Below are 23,266 nucleotides of genomic sequence, written 5' to 3' on the forward strand. Positions count from 1 at the left end.
CGAGAGTTTTTATGTTTAAGTAAACATATCGGTAGTATTTCAAATCAAAAGCAATTAATTTAAAACTTGGTGCATATCAATTTCAAAATCCTTGTGCGGTGTTTTTAGTTAAAGTCAAGTGGTTTAGGAGCATAGGTTGCATGGTTTCACAATATTTTAATATATCGTAAAGACTTGTTAGACTTCAATTATTTCATAAAGTTTCCTTTTGTTTAATATATATTTTTGCTTTTTAGGGTGATATATTTTTTGAATTTACATCGATATATTTAAGTGGCCAAAAGGGTTTATATATGGAGTAAGTCTCTTGTGAGACGATCTCACGAATCTTTATCTGTGAGACTGATCAACCCTACCGATATTCACAATAAAAAGTAATACTCTTAGCATAAAAAATTATAATTTTTCATTAATAACCCAAATAAGATATATGTTTCACAAAATACGATTAGTGAGACTGTCTCACACGAGTTTTGTCTTATATATATGTATCTTATATTATAATATGTACAAGCAATTTGGTAATATTGTAAGTATATATATTATATTTGTACATATTTTGTTTTGGAAATTTCGATATAGTCATGATATTCAACAAAATTAAATATGACATTATATTTAATAAAAAGAATTTTTAAAAAATCATCATTTATATAGAAGTTAAATTTGTGAAAAGGGAATTTTTGAATTAAAAAAATAACTTAATTGTAAATGAAATTTGATTTTGTCAACTTGTAGCTGATACGAACTAATACCTAACTATTCAAATAAAAATTTTATTTTGCATATAATTACAAATAAATCCTAAAAATAACATGAATCTTCGTAGTTAATTAAAATAAATCAAAATGTAATGATGAAATTTTATAAAAAAAAAATTATTTTGACAAAAATAAAATTTAATATAATTTAGTAATTAATGTCAGGATAAAAAAAAAAAGTAGATATGTCGGCCTAGCTAACTAGGTAATGGGTGGGTAAACCATTTGAAAATTTGACCTCTTTAAAGCTTGAAATTCCATTCAGATAAGGGTTAATTAATTGTAGTGACTCAGATATTCTTGATTGAATTTTAAAGAAACGTGTACAAAACAAATATTTTTTATTTAATAGTTGTGTTTCTATAGTTCATTTGATAGAGAAAAATTAAATAAATTGATCTACTAATCAAAATCTTCTAACAAAATCATTTAATTTTACAAACATAAAAGCTAATATAAATCGTCTCACGTGTTAATTTTGTGATATTGATCTTCATCTCAATCTATGAAAAAATATTATTTTTAAGTCAAAAATATTATTTTTATTTTATAAATATGAATCGAGTCAACCAAAAATCTGTGAGATCGTCACAATTGTATAATACAAGTAATCATTGATTAAACATTTGATTAATCTATATTTTTAAAATAAATTGTTGTAACATTTAGTTTTGGTGTTTGATAAAAATATCATTGAAGAGAAATAATATATCCGAATTTAGTTGATATATTTCTTGATTTAAATTATTTTGCTAACTAACAATATCTTTTCTTTGTTGATTGAATTGAGTATAATATTAAGTATGTATTTTGCCTTTATAAGATAATGAGATAATTAAGCAAATATATTTTAGATATGCTATTTATGACTACGATTTAATGAGATGTGATATTAATGCCTAAAAAAAGTTTATTTCCAATAACACTCTTACTTTCCTTGTTTAATAGGTTTCCTTGTTGAGATGAATTCTATGAGAGATAATATCTATAAATAGAGAAACAAGGACATTGAGTCTATAAATAGAGAAACAAGGACATTGAGTTCAGCTTCTTCCGGCTTGCAATCATATATACACACGCAATTTGCACGTAAAAGATTTCAGAGAAATACATCTTCCAAAGGACGTGCTGATTTAAAGAGTGTCATTGCTCGTGTTGCCTTGAATGTTGGAGATATCTGCAGAAAACAGCTGTAACGAAGTTGGTTGAAGATCGTTTTGTTGCTCCAAGCTTCTGGCTTCGCGTTTTGTTTTCTTAATTACGTTTTATTATTGTTGGTTGTTTTAGAAAGCTTTTATTTTTCTCAACGTGTTGAGGAAATTGATTTTAATCTTAATCGCTAGTGATAGGTTTTTGTGTAAACGTTTTCTAATGATTAATTTTTGCCATAAATACTTGTGCATATTCAATCTTGTCCATCGCATTTATTTCAAGTAAATTTGTGTTACAAACTTTAATTTTCCGCTGCATGTTGTCCAAGATATTGTAACATCTGGCACAATACTTAATTCTGATTAAACACAAATTTGCATGTTATATTGATTTGGTTATATTAGATATATTTTATTGTCTGTCGAACAATATAGTTCTTACTATCACAATTGAATTCGAGCAAAAACTGAAATCAGTAACCTAACCGATCGATAGTTCAAACTGATATTCGGCGTAAAAATCAACCGACTAAACTGATTAAGAGACTTCTACTTAATTCAAACCGACAAGCTATCACTTTAAACAAGATTGTTACAAGGACCTCATCGATCATTGATTAAGTATCATAACCTAAAGTTATACAGTTTTTTGTTTATATCGATTAGTGTTAAGGATCAAAGTGACAGTCTATGTCAGAAGTCAACTGATACCAAAAAAAGACAATGAATAGAAAATAAGTACATTTGCAGTCATGAACGGATATTTTTTGTACATGTTACCATTGAAAATTGGGACTATATATGGGATCAGTTGAACTTGCCAAACACAAGAATGCTCAACTGAAAACAAAGCCAAAGCTCTTACCAAAAATATTACAAGTCAGATTAAAGAAGAAGCACACACTGATTCGTTATTTATCTGATCATATCAAACATCATATTGGTGTACAAAATTCTTCTGTTTAATTCATATATGTTGTGAGTAAGGAACTCTACTGCTCTAAGTCTTCCGTTTCAGTTTCACTGAGAGTTTTAGCTATATAACGTTGAATCCTAACTGAAGTGAGTAATTTCAAATCAATTGTAATTACTTAAGTATTTTAGTATAAACCTTCCTTGAGGAAGAACGGGTGATGTAGGAGTATTGAAGTCTCTGAACATCCATAAGAATTCATGCGTTCATTTGGCATTCAGTCTATCTTCTCTTAACCATCAATCTGAGTAGTCATTTGTTCAAATAAGATTCAGTAAGTCTACTTCCGCAAAATTCATACTGATTGACTTTTTGAAAACTCTATCGACAAGAATAAAGTTTCAGCATTATTAACACAATCAAAACAATTCAAAGAAAATTTATTCACCCCTTCTAAATTTCTAATCTCGATCCTGACAGAAATTAACAATAAATTGTATCTCGAGAATGATAAATGATTAAAACAATATATTTATGATTTTAATTAAAAAATAGATAAATCGAATGTTTTATCTGTAATTTATTATATTTTCTTCATGTACGGTATTAATGCATTTAGTTTTAGTAATCTTTTACAAACAAGGCTTGTTTGAATAAAGTGTAGCACAATTTAAAATATCAAGTATAACAGATGATTTCGTCTCATTGATTACAAGATTTTTATCCCACGTCAATTGTTTATTGAGGATACCTTAGTACCAATTTTAATGATAAATATTATATGTTATCATGTGTTCCAAATCAACGTGAGGAAAATGTAATAACAAAATTCTAGAATTATAATATTAAATAAATTTTTGAATGTATATTGTGTTGGAATAGTTTAAGACTTATTAAACCGAAATTAAGCAAAGAAAAATTCAAAAGATTGTTTCAAATGCAAAGGGAGGCACTTAAGGGCATCTCCAAGGATGTACCAAACACCATATTGGTGCAGTCTTTCTTCTTCCAATGGGGTTCCTTGCGCCAAAGCAGACCTCTGCGCCAAATTGGCGCAGGGGTTTGTTTCATTTTTCTTTTTTTTAAAATTTTTTTTATCTGTATTTATTATAAATATTTGTATTAAAAATTATAAATATTATTTAAATAATAGTATAATATTTATTTTACTATTTTAATAATTCGATTTTTAAAAATAATAATTGTTGATTTTTGAAATATTTATTTAAGTTAATTATTATTAATTAAGGACTAATTTGAAAGTGCGGCCTGGAGGTGCTTAGGCACTTGTTGTTGTGCAGTGGAGGCGCTTCTCATTGCCCTGGATTATTCCAGGACCGTGGGCGGCGCGTTAGCACCTGCCTATGTGCCTTGGAATTTCCAAGGCTGTGAGGTAGATGCCTAGGTGTCCGGCGGTATCAATTGACTATAAATTGCAAGTTTTTATGATGTCTTGCATCTAAATGGTGTTCCTTGACATTTTTCGTTAGATTTTTTGACGAAAAGACAACACTTAATGAAACAACACGTCCCTAATGATTGAGATCTATAAATACACGATCAAAGATAATAAGAAAGCACTTTTGATCATTAGATTTTCTGCATATATTACATTCATTTTTTTCTTCCTCTGCTTCATTCTTTTGAAAAATAGTACATTTCATTTTTCTTGTTATTGTTATTCCAATTTACATATTGTTATTGTAAAAAAGAGTTGTTGGTTCTTGATGAAGGATTGCCATAAACCAAAGCACTAAGACGAGACAAAATTCTTTTTAAGAAAATAGTGTTCAACACTTACCTTAATTCATCAATTTTGCTGCAAGATTCATTTGCATTTATCGAAGATTTCAAGGTATCACCGAAAAATAAATTGTATGGTCATTAATTAATTTATTGTTTTGGTATAAAATCCCATATACTATTGATATTTTGATTCCCGCCAAATGGTTGATGTAAAACCCGAGATTTTGTAGTATCGTGATCATATCAGTTTAATATCAGATTAATAATTTGATTATGCTAGGATGGTGTAATCTGGGATAAATTTAAATTAATATCGTGTATATTTTCGAGATTTGATTGAGATGAAAGATTTAGAATATCACCCGTTATCACGATTTTATCACGATTCTCGATAAAGATTTGATTCAAATTCAAACGCGATATCACTCGATCGGGATAACAGCCAATCCCTATAAATAGGAGGGCCCTATAACTCGAAAATCACACCATTTTCAACTCCATATTTTCGAGACTCTCCCCTAGCCGCCCTAGGAATTTTCGAGCACAGCGAAGCGCTGCCGCCGTCTAGCCGGCGAAGAGGAATTTTCGAAAATTCATTTGCAAGCAATCCTAGTTATTCACGTTTTTCATCAAGAATTTAATGTAAATGGGCTGTTTTAAATTTCGGTTTTATACATATGAATTTTCGGTTTTGGTTTTAAAAATTCGGTCGAACACCGTCTATACGTTTTTATGAAAGTTGGTACGTTTTTGTTTGACACTGTGAGGATTCCCTGAAAATGGGTGGAATTCCAACATATGGCCCCTAACAGTGGGATATAACTGTTTTACGGCCTCGCCCCCTTAGAGGATCAAAACTTAGGGACTGACGTCAGTAAACCATGAAAGGTGAAAAATCGCAGTGTTATTATGTTATGAATATGACGTTACGATTATGAAAAACATGCTATGTTATGATTCGAAATTGTTATAAAATGTTATGTGGTATTCAAATTTCCCCACTTGCTGAGTATTCCCAAAATACTCACCCCTTACAATCTTCCCCAGATAAATCTGAAGAACAGGTAGAAGAAAAAGAATCTGAACAATTTTGGGGCTGGTGAATAATTGTTATTTCGAGATTTAATATTAGGGATTTTTTTTGAAGTTAGCAAATTTAAATTTTATGTAAGACGCTTCCGCAGATTTATTTTAATTCAGTTGTAAAGACAGTTGTTTTTTGAGAAATTATGAAATAAACTGGTTTTCGGTTTATACTGTGCTACGAGGATGGTTGTTTTTAATTGTGTGATTGATAAACAACGCCGATGTCGACTAACCCCGATCTCGGGGCGTGACAGCTAAATTTTTATAAAAACTAATAATCGTGCCGCTAAATATTATATTTTTAATAAGTTATTTTGATAAATTTTAAAAAATAAAAATTCATAAGTTTGTGTGTGAATTCAACTTACAAATAGTGTGAGAACCCGAATTTCCAGCAGCATTATTCAGTAGCAATGGAAAATTTTAGTAGAAGCTAACAATTCCAGCAGCAGTCAATAATTCAGAAGATGATATTTTTCCAGCAGACACAATTCCAGCAGACAGAATTCCAGCATATAGAATCCAGCAGCAGAAGAATTCAGCAGCGCAAGATTCCAGCAGACAGTTACTGATTCAGCTTGGACTTGTAACTGAAGCATTAACATGGAATAAAGGCTGTTAATGGCAGATTATGGCCATTAATTGAGAGTCTAACAGTCAGAAACATTGCCTATAAATATCACCCTCAAACACCTGAATTGGTTTACCAAAATCTTGAGTTGTCACTTGAAATATTTGAGCTAAGAGAGTGCTGATTTTCGAGCAGCAGAAACCAGTAGCAAGAACAAGCAGACTTCAGATTTCAACCGAAATACTTTTAGCAAATTACGGTAAGTGGGCTTATGTATAAATATCTTGAAATCCGTTTGATAATTCTGTTTTAAAGTTCAGTTTCTGTATGATTTCTGATATATGATTTTGAAGCACTGAAACTCCCTAGTGAACTAATGGTAGGAATATATATTCTGAACATTTCTGAATTCTGATTCTGATTCTGGCCTCACCCCTTAGAGGAGAGAACATATAGGGGACTGATATCAGTTTAGCCATGAAATTCACTAACATGTTCAGTGCTTACTAATTCTGAATTCTGTTCTGAAACCTGCAAATTCTGAATTCTGATTTCTGTTATGAAATACGAGTTTTCAGTATATTATTGTATTTCTGTTTCTGTTGAAAACGATTTCGAAAACTGGGAGTTATTCCCGCCCCTGCTTACTGAGTGACAATCATATCACTCACCCACCAAACCCATCTCAGATAAGAACGAGGAAGAGTCGATAGGAGAAGAGGAGCAACGTCAGTTTTGGGGCTGGTGATGAAGATCATTGTTCTTAGTTCTGATTTATGTTTTATATTCCGTCAGACATTGTAATTTTATGGTTTTACATTTCCGCTGTAAAACATTTATCCTTGAGTTGTAACAGACAACGATTATTATGAATAAAAGACTGGTTTTCTGAAATTCTGTACTTCTGAGGCTTGTTGTTTTCGAATGAATATTTGAGAGCAACGCCGGTGTCAACTAACACCGTCTCGGGGCGTGACAAATAGGGTTTAAAAAGAATGAACAATTTTATTAATCCATTGTTAACTAGACAACCCCATAACGAAGAAATCGAGGTATTAATTTCTATTTTTTTTAAAAAAATAACCTTAATTGTTTCGTGTAAATTAGTCTAGCTAAAAATATTCTTTAACTCAATGCACAACCAAGCAGAGAATGCTTCGCTGCACCTTTGGAGTAATCATTTTATATCATTCTTTGTATAAGAAAAGATTAAACAACAAGTCTTAATGAAAGTTAGTCGAGCCAGCGAAACATATTTTCGTACACATGTTCCAAAAATGATCAAAATTACCAAAAAAAATAAAAATCAAGACCAAAGTCTATCCAATATAATCAAAATTCTAAAATAGGCCAACTCATTTGATTATCTTGATATTTATGCAACCAAAATAATTTGAATTGTACCCTTGAAAAAAGAAACCACACAACTGCAAACTTATTATTGTCAAGGAAAACTTGCAATTTTAATTATGTAATTAGGCTGCTTTTTGTTTTAGTCATGTAAATTGTCGAAGATTGGTTTTCATACGGTAATTTGGACTTTTTTGTTTCGATCATTTTTTGTTGTTTCTCTTTATTGTTGTTTATATAAGCTTTATTTTATCACATATGTCATATACATTAGAGTTAACGTCAAATATATATACATCGATGGATTTAATGGTTTCAGACAAAAAATAATCAAAAAAAAAAAAAAATCCAAGTTACTGTATGAAAACAAACTTTGACAAGTTGCATGACTAAAATAAAAAAACAGTCCGACTTATAATATTAAAATTACAATTTAATTTCCTTGTTGTCAGCATCCAAGAACAGAGTAATAGGATTCCATTTCCTGCATTCGACACAAGGCATCTACTTTACAACCCAACTAAAGCCCTTTAGAAGACGCAGCCTTGCAAGAAAAGAACCAAGCCCGGCATCCCTGTAACTTGTATATAACGGCTAGCCTTTTCAATTCATTCTGCAGCACCTCGATCTCTGAAAAGTTTCCATACGCAGATTCAAGAATGGCAGGATCAGAGCAGCTTAAGCCTGTTGCGGGACTGCTTTTGTTCCTCAACTTCTGCATGTACACAATCGTGTTGGGTATTGGCGGATGGGCTATGAACAGAGCAATCGATCACAGTTTCGTCATCGGTATGTGAATTCAACATTCTTCAAGTAAAGAATTTCGTTTTCTCTGTACATGCAACAAGCACAGCTCAATATACTGAAATAGAAGTAGTCTTTGTTGGATAATTAATAAAAATAAATTTTTAAACCACTTGATTGAATACATGCATATATCACTGATAAATCCATGTCGAATTATTTAAAAATATAAATAACAGTAAATGCATGTCATAATGTATTGATTAATCTAGTGTTGCACTAACCGATCTTCCAACATAACAGAAAATCGACCACTTTATTATTGCATTATATGACAGAAATAGAGAGATCTAGAATATGTGTACTATGTGTTATATATTTTGTGCTGCGGAGATCATAACCTTATGATCTTAGAAGTCTTCGACCCGTCACAAGGCTTAATTGAGCTGGATTTTTACACGTAAGGTAGATCATGCTAATTTATTTAATATTTTGGAAACTCATAATTAACTAGATTACTTTATTGAGTTATTTATTAAATAGTTTGCCGATATACAATTAGTTAAATTACGTGAGAGAGCACACGATAGTTCCAATAGTTTTATAAATACTGATCCACTCACGGTCTTGGGGTGTAACAGGTCCGGGATTCGATTTACCCGCACACTTCTCGCCGATATATTTTCCAATGGGGAACGCAGCCACCGGTTTCTTCGTGGTGTTTGCTTTGATAGCAGGCGTGGTGGGAGTTGCATCGGCTATATCCGGGTTAATCCATCTACGATACTGGGATGCCGATAGCATGCCTGCTGCTGCGTCGGCTGCCAGCATTGCCTGGACTCTTACACTCCTAGCCATGGGGTAATATAATTAAAATCCATTTTGTATTATATTTCTAGTGCATGTTTTAGTTTCAGCTGACGACTAACAGTACTGTTTGTACTTTTTTTTTGGGTCAGTTTTGCATGCAAGGAGATTGAACTACATAATCGAAATGCCCGTCTGGTGAGTAATTTCAGAAGATATATTTGATTTTCCGACAGAAAACTAAACTGATCAAACTGTGAGATATATAATGAAATCATTTTGTTTTACAGAGAACAATGGAAGCTTTCATGATAATCCTTTCAGCTACTCAACTCTTTTACATAGCTGCCATTCATGGCAGTTCTTCAATTAGGAGACGAGTTTAAGCATCAAATGGAGTGCTGTTAATGTGTGATTAATTTGTGTGTTTGATTGTTTAATTTCTTTCTTTCTTTCTCGAATCGGTTCGATGATTTTTCTTTTCTTCATTTGTGTTGATGCATACATTATGTTTATTCAAATTATTATAAGTTTTGTGAATCAGAACATAACAAATGATCATGCATGTTATGAATCAAAGTTATGAGTTGGCTTATATATATAAATTAACAGAAAATCATCTGTCTTTCTATAAAGTAAGGTAATTACAAAGTAAAATACTCAAATTTCTAGATCATCTAGGAATTATTTGCTAGAAAAATTCAGTATGCTTGTACCGGAAGAAATCTGAATAAAAAACCACCACTTTGAAACAAATTATTAAAAAAAAGTGTCGTAAAAAATTATGATAAAAGGTATACAATAATTAAATTGTAAATATTAATGTTTTTTTCCAACTCAAAGCTCCATTCAATATTCTAAATGATAGCATCACTAATTCCAAGTCATGAATACATAAATATTCTAAATTTGTTCCAAAAAGTCAAAACGTGTTAGGCCGTTCATCTCAATTTTTTTTGACGAGCTACCGTTCATCTCTTTTCTAACCTGTAATTAATGAAAAATAAGTTTTTCCGTCGCTCATTAGCGACATTGCAAGGGGACTGGTCTCGATGGTTCTCTTGCAATGTCGATATAATTAGCGATCTTTTTCAAAACCCGTCGCTATTAGCGACGGATTCTCAAAAAAACTATCGCAAATTGTCTATAAATTTGGGCATTTCGTTCCATTTTATCACACCTTTTCATCTATGTAATATATTTTTCTCAGATTTTTCTCAGAAACCGTTGCTAGCGACGAGTTTTGAGAAACAGTCACAATATTTAGCGACGATGACTTTAGCGGCGTTGCGGAAAATCGTCGCTAAGCTAACGTCATTAGCGACGATTTATCCGTCGCAAAAACTGTCGCGAAAAAAAAATTTGTATTGTTGCATTACATAAATAAATTAAATATTATCAGATAAGTAACTAACTTTCATAATGCATATTTAAATTAGCATTCTCACAGAACAAAAAAAAAGTTCAAATTTTGAAATACTTTTCAAGAAACATAGAAGTTTTAGTATAAAATTAAATTTCTATACAACAAAATTGTATAAAACTTAATTTTTCAATTTTGACTACTTGTGTTTGACGGGATTAAACGCTCCTACTAGTTTTATCTCGTAACGATAATATTAAAATAAATATCGCAATAATTCAAATTGAAATTGGAAAACCAACTTAGAAAATTATAAGTGTTAAATTTATATATAAAATAAGGCTTCTATACATATTAAAACAAAATATATAAGCACATATATAGTTTTTTCAAAAAAGATAATACCATTAATGAATATTTACCAGTACTAAAGAATTTAATGAATTAAAACATAAAGTGATATGTCAAAAAAACGAAGGATATAGAGTAATGTCAAAAATTGAATTTATGTCCGTTGGATTGTTACTTACCATACGTATAGTTTGATTTGATTTGTTGGGATTTACGAGACAGATTCATTATTCAAGGAGATTTTTTAAGATATTATGTTAAGATTTAACACATTTTGATATTGTTTTATTTGACATATGAGCCATTACACATAAATGTCACAAGAGATATATTGAACATTTAAATGAACATGTAACAACTCTTATACACGTATTTTAAAGTCGTTAGGCATGTAAATTAAATCAGATAATATCATTAGTGAGATGAATAGTAACTATCAACCATTCAACAAAAATTCTGATGTTAATTTTGGATGCATCTATAATAATTCTCTTTTTGTAGTCAACCTTCTTTACATAAATCTATCTAGTGATGCTATATACACTTCAAATTATATTTTTATATAATTAATTATGAAGATTAACCACCTTAAATGTTAGTTAATTTTCAAAACTTACTATACATTGATGTTCTCATTAACTATTATAAAATTATATTTTAAGATTTATATAATTTTTATTTTATAAAATTATATAATTAACAAAAGGAAATTTTTTATTAATATAATTTAAATTACACCTTAAATTTTTATTGGACATATGTACATTTGATTTAAATTCAGTAGTACCTGTCTGAATTTTATTTCGTTTAATTTGATATATTGATCACCAAGCATTTAAAACCTAATTTATTTTTGGTTCTTTATTTATTGAAAAATTTAAATATTCCAAATATATCTAAGTTTAAAATAAATATTTATGTTGTGCAGATTTTAGTTCATTAATTTTTTATTTTGATAATTGGAATTAAAATTTTGTGCAAGGAGCAAAAAATTCTAATATAAATTCGATTATATTTTATTTATTTGGAAAAATGATGACATGTATGTTGTGTATTTAAACATGTTTAAATGATAATACAATTTAATTAAATATTATAAAATTCATAATAAATTTAATTTTTTTAGAAAAACATAATATAATTGAAATAAATATACTTATTGTGTTGTAAGATTAATAAACTTTTGCGCACCTCAATTTTTTATGTATGTTTTGGGAAGAGAAAATATTAAACCAAAATTTATGTCCCCCTACTAAATTTGGGATCGAGTTTTAATTATTTTATATTTTATTCTTACAATAAAAGGGTTATGACAAAAATTTAAAATGTTACATTTTTAGTTGTTTTTTAAAATAAAATTCTTAGTGGTTAATGTACAAAAGTTTTATATTTAGATTTTTTAAATATAAATCAAAATTTTACAATAGAAAGAAGGCAAAAACTTGTGTGAGACGGTCTCACGGGTCGTATTTTGTGAGACATATATCTTATTTGGGTTATCCATGAAAAAATATTACTTTTTATGCTAGAGTATTACTTTTTATTGTTAATATAGGTAGAGTTGACCCGTCGACCGTCTCACAGATAAAGATTCGTGAGACTGTTTTACAAGAGACGTACTCTAGAAAGAAAGTAAATATAAGAGGAAATTTGTCTTGCAATTGACTAATTATATAAGAAGAAGTTGCTATCAATGCTTTGGAATGTGAATAATACTCCCCTCTACTTAATGTCAAACTTCCTCTTACTATCTGAGTGTACTTTTTATTATGAGTGAGTCTTATGTGAGACCGTCTCACGGGTCATAATCCGTGAGACGGGTCAACCCTACCCATATTCACAATAAAAAGTAATACTCTTAGCATAAAAAGTAATACTTTTTCATGGGTGACCCAAATAAGAGATCCGTCTCACAAATACGACCCGTGAGACCGTCTCACACAAGTTTTTGCCTTCTATTATTTATTTAAGAATTTAATATATTCAAACCGTCATTAATCTCTGGCAAAAATTTAGATTTTTGATATTAATTTACAGTGGTTTCAACCTTACTTTTCTCCAATATTTATTTCTTAATCAATAACATTCTTTAATTCTTTTATATTATAACCCTCCTTGACTTAATACAACATTCATATATTTCAGTTATAGCCCCCTCACTTCAAGTCTCTCCCACATAATATGGCATAATATTTGTTCTGTCTCTTTTTGTGATTTTAATCCATATGTTATCTAATTTCAGTTTTATTATATTATCTTTCTTGCGATGTTGGCACATCAACATACACTTATACGGAATAATTACAAAAATAATTACCAAAAATAAAATATAAATGACTAAAACTGAAATATCTCTAATATATATATTATCAAAATCACACATAGACAAATATAATAGACCAAAATTACAGTTTTCTCGATAACATAATGACAAAAAAAACCATTACTTTCTCATTTTTTAAGAAATGGAGAGAAAAAATGCCACAAAAATCAAAGTAAGAGAAAAAAAGGTCAGAAATAAGCTTCACCTCTCTATGGTATTGGTAGGTAGGCCTCCCTTTCCCTATGAGGAAGGTTACCCTTGCCGATTCATGTCAGGCCTTTCCTTTTCATAGTATACCGGGAAACCTATTATATTACATAGATCGGATGCTAAAACCACCTCGCCTTGAAAAAGAAAAGCTTCGTCTTACTCGGTCAGTATCATATTTGTCGTATTTTGTGAGATAGATATTTTATTTGAGTTATTCATGAAAAAATATTATTTTTTATACTAAGAATATTATTTTTTATTGTGAATATCGGTATGGTTCACTCGACTCACAGATAAAGATTCGTGAGACCGTCTCACAAGAGACCTACCCTTCGTTCATAGATGTATCCAACTTCTCGTTGTTATACCAAAGCACAACCTTTGACTTTAAATTCATTATATATATGTATATCTTCAGTGTATAATTAGATCGAAGTTTAGTTTATTTTTCATTAAAATGCAAAAGCTTATACACTAGTACTGATCTCCCTTGAATCCACCCTTGCACAGCTTAAGATTTTGTAATTACAGGTTCTATAAATAGCTATCCAATGCAAACTTTCTAATCCATTATCTCCCAGCTCTCCAATTAATTTTTCATCCAACAATAATTCTTTTCATGGATCGAATTATCATTTTTCATGCAAAATGGGTTTTGTTCTTTACGCTGTGCTGCATTTCTATGAAATTCCGAGTAATGATCCGTGGCCAGCAAGTCCCTTGTCTATTCTTCATGGGAGATTCCTTATCAGATAATGGAAATAATAACATGCGTATCACAGTCGCCAAGGCAAATTATCAACCTTACGGGATTGATTATCCTGCCGGCCCGACCGGAAGATTCAGCAACAAGAAAAACATTCCAGATTATTTGGGTTCATTTCATTCCATCTTTCCTCCCTCTTCATCATGTTATTTGTATAATGTGTACGTACGTATACATGTTCAGTTTGTGTATGCAGCTCAGTCGCTAGGATTTGCTAATCCCGTCCCGCCTTTCGCAACGGCAACAGGAACAACTGTCCAGAAAGGAGTTAATTATGCATCAGGAGCAGCAGGAATCCTCGACGATACAGGAGGAGCTCTCGTAATTATTACATATATATATTGCTTCGTTAGATTCATTAGTTTTTGCTTTTATTTTTAAATTTTTAGGATCATAAAATCCAAAGGATCGATGCACATGCTAATTATTTTTGTATGTATTTTGCTAGGGTGATGTAATCAGTTTGAACAGACAGTTATTAAATCATCAAATTACGATCGCTCGTTTGTTGCTTATACGTGGCCCGTTTGGAGTCACTTCATACCTCAACAAGTGCTTGTATGCAGTGAATATGGGCAGCAATGACTATGTTAACAATTACTTGTTGCCACAATATTATCCCTCAAGTAAATTGTTTACACCAGATAAGTTTGCTCAACGCTTGATTCTACAATACTCTCGACAGCTCAAGGTGATTACTATTGTTTTTATTATGGAAAAATTAAATTTTTTAGTCACGTGTGCTTCTTGATTTCCGTTTTTGGCCCTCCGTGTTATCAAAGTTCAGTATTAATCTTACAGTATCTTTCAAGCTTTTGCATTTTAGACATTTTTCATTGAGAGTGTTGGCGTAACATTACACACAAACATAACGGGCTGAAACCCAATTTTCACGTCATAGATTACGAAAATCGCAAAAATTCCAATATACATAACAAAAAATACAATTTTTCTTAGTTTTATTTATTTAACGGCACACTCATTTTGTTTGGGAGCAACTTATTGTACAATTCCAAGAAACTAAATTAAGCATATTATATTTTTGATATTTCACGTGTGATTGGTTGGTTAATTAACAGTTTCTTTCTTCATTATTTGTCACCAGAGCTTGTACAAGAGTGGGGCAAGAAAGGTGGCAGTTTTTGGTCTTGGGCTGCTAGGCTGCATTCCTCAAGTGTTGGCCACAACTCCGGCTAATGCATCGGGCTGTGTCGATTACATAAACAACTACGTGCAACTGTTCAACAATAGGTTGAAGCCTCTGGTGGACGACCTCAATACCAATCTACCCGGTGCAAAATTTACCTACATAAACATCACCAGCATTTCACTCAGTTTCAATCCTTCTGCTCTGGGTAATTGCCAAAACTGAAACGGCTAGAGGATCGATCACCTTATTTCTATTTCTGCTCACTACTTGTTGTTTATGGAGAAACAAAAAGATCATTCATTATTTATATAAATTGAATTATGCAGGTATTACGGTTTTCAATGCACCATGCTGTATAGTATCATCAGGAGGCCAGTGTGTTCCCAACCAGGTTCCATGTAGCGACAGGGATCAGTATATTTTCTATGACAATTATCATCCCACGGATATTATAAATCAGGCGACAGCTGCCAGATCATATAATGCTATTTCACCACTCGATGCATCTCCATTCGACATCAGTCAGCTTGCTCAACAATAAATTACACATATAAGCCAACATCTCAGAATTACATGTAATATATATATATATATATAGAATGGGTTTTACGTGTTAATGCAGGACTTATAATCTCAGAGAATGTGACGATTATTCACTTTTTTTTTTGGTTCTTGGAAATAATTATAATTTTATTATAAATATATTATTGACGTGTAACATGTTGGATTCTTGAAGTCACAAATTCTATACAAATTTAGTTTATTTAATGGCGTGTGTATTTTGAAGTTTAAAAGTGTAGTTTAATAATAATAATTTTAATAATGATTATCAAATTTAAACTACAAAGGATAAGATAAGTCCTAAAGATATATAGTATAAGGATAAATTAGACATAAATAGGTAGGGTTAACATATTGAATCAATCCGAAACCAATCTAAATTCTGTCAGATCTTGAGATCGGGGTTAGTCGATATAGGCGTTGTTTTACAACCACACAATTGAAAACAACAAACCTTGTTATCTTTACAACGTAAATTCTTAAAACGATAAAAATATGCAGAAGCGTTTATATCTTACTAAGCGAAAACTAAAATAACTTCTTGATTCATCTTAATATCAGCCCCAAAACTGGTCTTTTTCATGTTCCTCGATTTCCTCTTCTGAATAATCTGGGATGGTAGAGAGGTGAGTGATATGATCGTCACTCAGTAACTGAGGGCCGTTCGAACACATACATAACAAATACAAATGAATTTCGAAAACCACATATCATATCATGCCTAACATGATTTTCATAACATGTCATCATCATAACCATAATCATAATTTTGGTCGAGGCACTGAGATTCCTCTACTTTTCATGGTTTACTGATATCAGTCCCTAGTTTTTACCCCTCTAAGTGGACGAGGTCATATAACAGTTGCAATCCCACTGTAAGGGCCATAAACGTATCATACATATTGAGATCCCCACCCACATCCAGTTGATCCTCACATTGCCCAAAACATAAAACATACGATAATCATATCAAGAAGTGGTAGAAACAGAATAACGGTACTTGACCGAAACTTTCAAAAACAAAATAATTCATACGCAACATATTTTAAAACAACCCCATTTACCTTAGATCTGTAAGAAAATGTGAAGAACTCAGAAATTATAAAAAAATCATGCAACCGACACTTCGAAAATGCAACAACACATCTACCGAAAAATCACTTTATAAAATTCATTGTGGCTTGTTGAACCGTTGGATTAGGCTAGTACGTCAAATAATTTATGAACGGTGAAGATTTGATTTGGAAGCCTCTAACCTGCTTATGGACGAAAAATCGTAAGAATATAGTTTCCGACTAAAATCTGAGTAGTCCTCTTGCGAAAGCTATAAACAAAAAATAACTATTGGATTTAGCTGAAATTTGGATATGTTATTCAAACATATGAAAGTATATTCTGAACGGTGGAGATCAAATTATGAGCATTTGAGCGAGATAAATAATTTTCTGAACGCGGATAGAACTTTGATGATTGCAGCATAATTTTGGAGAGGAAATTTTGGAAATATGGAGAGAAAACTCGAAATGAGGTGTAAATTTTGTAACGAACCGTATTCTTTACTACTTAAAATTTGCGGAAAAATTAAAAATTTTCTTTTAAACTAAATGAAATGCGGAAATGAAATCAAATACGGTCGTCACTACATCCTTCATCAATAAAAATATTTGAAATCAACATCACCAATAAAATTTGCTAAAAGGAAACACTGTTCCAAAAGTTTTGAAATGAAACATAACATCAGAGTATTTTAAACTTGCATAAAAAGAATCGTAAAATAACATGGGCGGTCCTCGGGTTTAGCCTGCCGCTCAGTCCAAGCCTGTCCCTTGGTCACCACCTCCTGCCTCCTCATCAACATACTCACCTGCATCGATCAAGTCTAGTGAGTAAAAAGACTCAACACGTATAAACTCGAATAACGAGTACTACGTAATAAGATCACATGCAACTTTAAAATAGGACATACATAACTCGAACTTGAACGTACGTACATACAAAACTAGACGTGCCATCAACATAAACTTTCTTAAACATACTGCATACGTAAACATACATAACTTCATCATTTTGCGTAGAGGCATGTTTCAAAGCAAGTGACCCATAACGTAATAAATGCCTGATCAGACAAACCACAGTACTGGGCTGACAAGGACGTATCCACTGCCACATACATAAGATCCCCGTTCATAATTTAACGGGCTGGTTGGTCCCCGTTCATAATTTAACGCTTTCCAACCATGATCTAACCCGTTCATAATTTAACGGGCGGATTGGTCCCCGTTCATAATTTAACGCTTTCCAATCCTAACATAATTTGGTCACAAGACATTTAGCATACCTCAAAAATTTAAAATATTTTCTTTGCACGTCAACATACTTACTTGGCATTGAGGGATTCGTTGGACTTCGATCGGGGCCGTTGCTGCACATACTAACATGAAATCACATACTTAACTTGCACCCCTTAGACGTAGAAATCATACTACTCTCAAGTTCAATCATTACTTAGGACGTTCTAAAATTTCCCATGACACGACCTTGGCAAAACCATGACATCAAAACCGTGCTAAAATATTTTTCCCAAAATATACAAGACACGGACCCCGTGCCTACCTCCGTGTAGGGGTCCGTGTAGACTCGGGTAAAAAGGTTCGGAAAGAAGGGTGGACACGGACCCCGTGCCAGGGTCCGGATAAAGGTCCGTGTAGACTCTGGGAAAAGGTTCCGAAAAGAATTAAAGGCACGGACCCCGTGCTTGGGTCCGTGTATGGGTCCGTGTACACTCGGGTCCTAGACACTGCTGAAGGATCAAAGGCACGGACCCCGTGTGGGGGTCCGGGTGAGGGTCCGTGCACCCTCGGGACAAGAAAACTTACGAAACTTCTGTACATGTTTTGTTTAACGCTCTCGACTCGATTGTACGGACTATGAGTGGACACCTCGAGACCCATCTTAGCTTGCCATAACATTAAAACACATTCGTATGGACTCCCAAAACAATAATGTTCACCTTACGACGCATATCGTACAAAAAGAAGACAATTGACACCGAAATGACTTCCTACGTCTACCCACTATTTCAAGTGCTTAACGACATGAAACGAAACTCCAATAACACTCCTAACAACATGATAACCGTACCTAAACGCAGCAACGATCGCCCGTCGATTCCCAACGGAGCCTGCAACAATTAAACTTCAAGAACACAAATTTTCATAAAAGTTGCAGTTTGAGCAGTCCCACGAAAAACGTCATAACTCACTCAATTTGCATCCAAAAATCTCGAATTTTATATCAAAACGAAGGTATCGAAAAGTTCTACAATTTTGTAGTTGAAAGTTTTCTCAAATTTTCGACGGAAAAATCGCAGTTTCGAGAAGAACAGCAAGTTACGAGATTTCAGATCTAAAAAGTATTTCAAACGCATTCAAATCAGTTTCCGCTCAAACGACGAACGTCATACATAAATTTTCACGCATAAAAATACACAACGCATACTATGACAAGATCGATGCAGAAAGAACAGAATATACGTGCCTTTTGATATTTAAAAAATACCGTACGACGACACCGAAGCGGAGATGGAAGCGAGGTTGATCCGGGACGAACGTGGCGCTAAAATCTTCGAAGGAAACACACGAAAAATTGCTGGAAATCGAAGAGGGAAGGGGGCGGCTGCTTGAAGGAGTAAGAACCCTAGGTTTTCTCTCCTCAAAATAATAAAAACTGAACTTAAGGTGAGTGTGTATGTTTAGTGTGTGTAAAAACGTGTAAGTGTGTGTGAGTGTGTGTAAAGTGTGTGTGTTTTAATTAGGAGAAACTCTTAACTAAATAAACTATTTAAAATAATAATAAAAAGTTAACACACACTAGTTGAATCAAACTCTACAATTAAAATATCTACACACTAATTTTAAAGGTCTTAAACTCTTAATTCACTCAATACATTATTAAAGCTTTAAAAATACCAACAGCTTAATAAATTATTTAAAACGCCCCATTCTCAATTTAAAATAAAATACCACATTTTAAATTGCCACAAATCGTCACCGGGTCTTTTCCTCAATCCCGCCTCGAATGATCGCCTGAAACATGGAACTCGAAAGACATTTTAACGTGCATCACATAAACATAGATAATTTGAAAATAACGCATTTAAGTAAATCATGCATCGCTAAAACTCATTTAAAATTAATTTAAATGATTTAATAATTAAATGAATGCATGGGTTATACGTGTATTAAATTTGGGCACTACAAATTTTGAATGAAAGCTTATCCTATTTGTAGACGGGTGGCAAAAATCTTACCATTATTTGATTGATATCCTTCCATAATTTAGAGATGATTCTTACATAAATTTTGAGATACTCCTTCCATAAATATTGAGATGCTTTTTTGTTGAAAAACCTATCTTGTACGCAATATTTCCTTCTAATTAAGTTGATATCCAGCCTTATTTTCAAATTTACTGTGTATCTTGCACTGTATTTCAAATTTTATGTATTTATTAGCTTGAAATTTTTTTTGAATACATGTATTATTTAATATTTTCGAATTTATTATTTTTACAATAATACTATAATTCGAAAATAAATTCTTATACATGTCCATATTTAAATATTACACTCCCAAATTTTTTCGGGTTAATGTCGGGTAGACCTAGCCACGGGCCGGGTCCAGGTCGAGAAAAGCCCGACCCTTAATCGGCCCCTCATGACTGGTTATAGAACCGGTGGTCCGGGTCCTGGCCCTGTTAATTGAAGGGTTCGGTCCGATTTGGCCTGATTCAATTTATTTATTTATTTTTACAAAATTTTTAAAAAACAAAATTAGTTTTTTAAAAAATACTTGCACATGTGTGTGTATATACTATATATATGCATTTGATATTGGAGTTGGTGGTTTTTTCATGGTGATTTATTATTTAATTTATTAATTAATTTTTTATTTTTTGCTCGTGAAAATGGTACAAAGAGCATTGAGTGTCCAAATATTGACTATTTCTGCCGCAATTGATTACATATTTAATTTTTCAACCTACCCATTCAATGTGTTTATTCTTGGACTTGAGAGAGATCATTTTATTATTGTTGACTATATATTAGGCTTGTAATTTCGTGATATTCTTGTTTCTACTGTCATTAAAAAGTAAATAAAATAATATTGTGAAAATATAAGACTTTAAGATACAGTGAGTATTTTATTAATGTTGAAAAATTATTAAGTCGTTTTATTTATTTGCATTAAAAAATTAATATAAATAATTTAATATGAAATATTAAAAAATCTGCATAATAAAAAATAAAAATCAAACAATGAAAGTAAAATTTATAATCATGTTTCTTTTTTAAAAAAATATAAAATAAGAAAATATCAACTCGACTGGTACCCCTCGACCCATCGGGACAACGAGTTTCGTAACCATAAAATATAACCAGTCTATGGTTGGGTAGTTACGATCACGGTTCTTGTCAAACATGTTGACCTGGTTAATCGGCACGTTGACCATTGGCTAGATCCGGTTCGGGTCCGGGGTCAGAGCCGAACCATGGCCATGTCTAGTGTCGGGTACTAAAATTAGTACCCATCATATATTTAAAATTGTTTTTTAGGTTTTAGATTTTTATATAATTCATTAAAGAAATATTAGTAATGCAATAAAAAAACTGACGTTTTCTCATTGTAATTTTTATATATTTATTATTACGACATTTTTTTTTCAAAATATCTGGCATATACTATTATCATAATTAATTTTCATGTATAGCGATTTTCATCAAATTTAATTAATTTTATATATCATAAATAATATTGAGGACAAAGATGTCAATTAATGATTTTTTTTTTCTTTTCATATTATGGAATTATCACTTCACTTTAGAGTGATGTATTCTTCACATTGACCAACATTTATCAATGGCCTATTTGATATTGATGGGCTTTTAAAAATATACCAACCATGGAATGAAATATGATTAATAATTTAATTTATCAAAGTTTATCAAACTATGCCTAAAAGTAATAATTATGTTATGTTGGTTGAAATCATGAAAATGAGAGAAAAACGTGTTTAATGGGCAATTCAAAACTTTTAATAATTATATATGTAGCAAGAATTTAAAATCATACATTAATTTCATACAATATGGAGGTTCAAGTGAATGCACAAAAAAACCTGATGATTTGTAGCTCATTTGACACCAATGTCTCAAATCTGGCAGTTGCAGAGCCAGAAATATGACTCTATTCGGGCTAGAATTTTAAAATCTAGAATCTTTTAATATTTTAAATTGATCTACCCGAGTTAATATCAAATTAATCCAAAATTTACACATAATTTTTTTAAAAAAAATTGGGTCACCCGAACTAAAGCCCAAGTGTAAACTAATGTGGCTCCGCCACGGAAATCTGGGACGATATCTATGATTCGAAATCCAATTATAACAAATGTATGCGTGCTCAAAAATTAAAGGACCATTAGAAACTGGCTCCTTACAAAATGTATGCGTAAGAATGTATCTACAAATTACAAGCATTTATCGAGTTTAAATCAAAGGAAAAGTTGTAAATTCTTCACCGAAAATTTTGTACCCGCAATTTAAATAATCCAGATACAATTCATATATTATATAAGGCAAAAACTTGTGTGAAACGGTCTCACGGGTCGTATTTGTGAAACGGATATCTTATTTGGGTCATTCATAAAAAAATATTACTTTTTATGCTAAAAGTACTACATTTTATTGTGAATATGGGTAGGGTTAACCTGTCTTACAGATTAAGATCCGTAAGACGGTCTCACATGAGACCCACTCATTATATAAACTACAAAATATCACAACCTAAAAAGTATAACGAACCCATCTTGCCAAATATTTCAAAGAAGAAAGATGAATTGCAAATTTTCGATACTTATGAATTTGAGGTTACAGAACGATGAGCAATATCGCAATAAGAAGGCGCCAAGTAATTTTTTACATGGTCTAGCATGGAGTAATGCTGAGAAAATATGTCATAAATTATAGAAAGGATCTCATGTTACATCTCTTAGTTCTGATGATAACAAACAATAACTTATTGTACTAGATCAAACTGTCTTTGCACATATTACTGATACGTACTGAAAATTCAGAAGAAGTCATTCAACCAGTCTCAAAATAAAAAGCTATCCAACCATTTCAGTCTTACCAACTGATATACACAACCTCTCAAGCATACAAGTCTGTGACTTAAGTATTACCCAGTCGTTCACCCTATTGAATAACTTTTGAAAACGGTATAAGTCACTCGTCTTTCAAGGATCTCTCCTACTTTATCATAAAAGTTGACTATCTGATTTTGCTCTACATACAAGAAATCAGAATGTCATGGCTCGAGACTAACGCGTATATGACATCCGACATTGTCTAGC

General features: G+C 31.8%; 2 protein-coding genes across 2 annotated transcripts; both read left to right on the forward strand.

Annotated features, from left to right (window-relative positions):
- Window positions 1-8,129: 8,129 nt before the first annotated feature.
- LOC140804773 (membrane protein PM19L-like) lies at window positions 8,130-9,583 on the forward strand. The gene is made up of 4 exons (XM_073160898.1): window positions 8,130-8,367; window positions 8,964-9,183; window positions 9,282-9,327; window positions 9,420-9,583. The coding sequence occupies exons 1-4, from the start codon at window positions 8,238-8,240 to the stop codon at window positions 9,513-9,515; spliced, it is 492 nt and encodes a 163-aa protein (XP_073016999.1). The 5' UTR covers window positions 8,130-8,237; the 3' UTR covers window positions 9,516-9,583.
- Window positions 9,584-13,727: 4,144 nt separating this feature from the next.
- LOC140804874 (GDSL esterase/lipase At1g29670-like) lies at window positions 13,728-15,877 on the forward strand. Its single transcript, XM_073161031.1, has 5 exons — window positions 13,728-14,251; window positions 14,339-14,463; window positions 14,591-14,833; window positions 15,248-15,497; window positions 15,619-15,877. The coding sequence occupies exons 1-5, from the start codon at window positions 13,996-13,998 to the stop codon at window positions 15,831-15,833; spliced, it is 1,089 nt and encodes a 362-aa protein (XP_073017132.1). The 5' UTR covers window positions 13,728-13,995; the 3' UTR covers window positions 15,834-15,877.
- The last annotated feature ends 7,389 nt before the right edge of the window (window positions 15,878-23,266 follow it).

The sequence above is a fragment of the Primulina eburnea genome, chromosome 11 (assembly GCF_022965805.1).
Source record: "Primulina eburnea isolate SZY01 chromosome 11, ASM2296580v1, whole genome shotgun sequence".
NCBI classification, from domain to species: domain Eukaryota; kingdom Viridiplantae; phylum Streptophyta; class Magnoliopsida; order Lamiales; family Gesneriaceae; genus Primulina; species Primulina eburnea.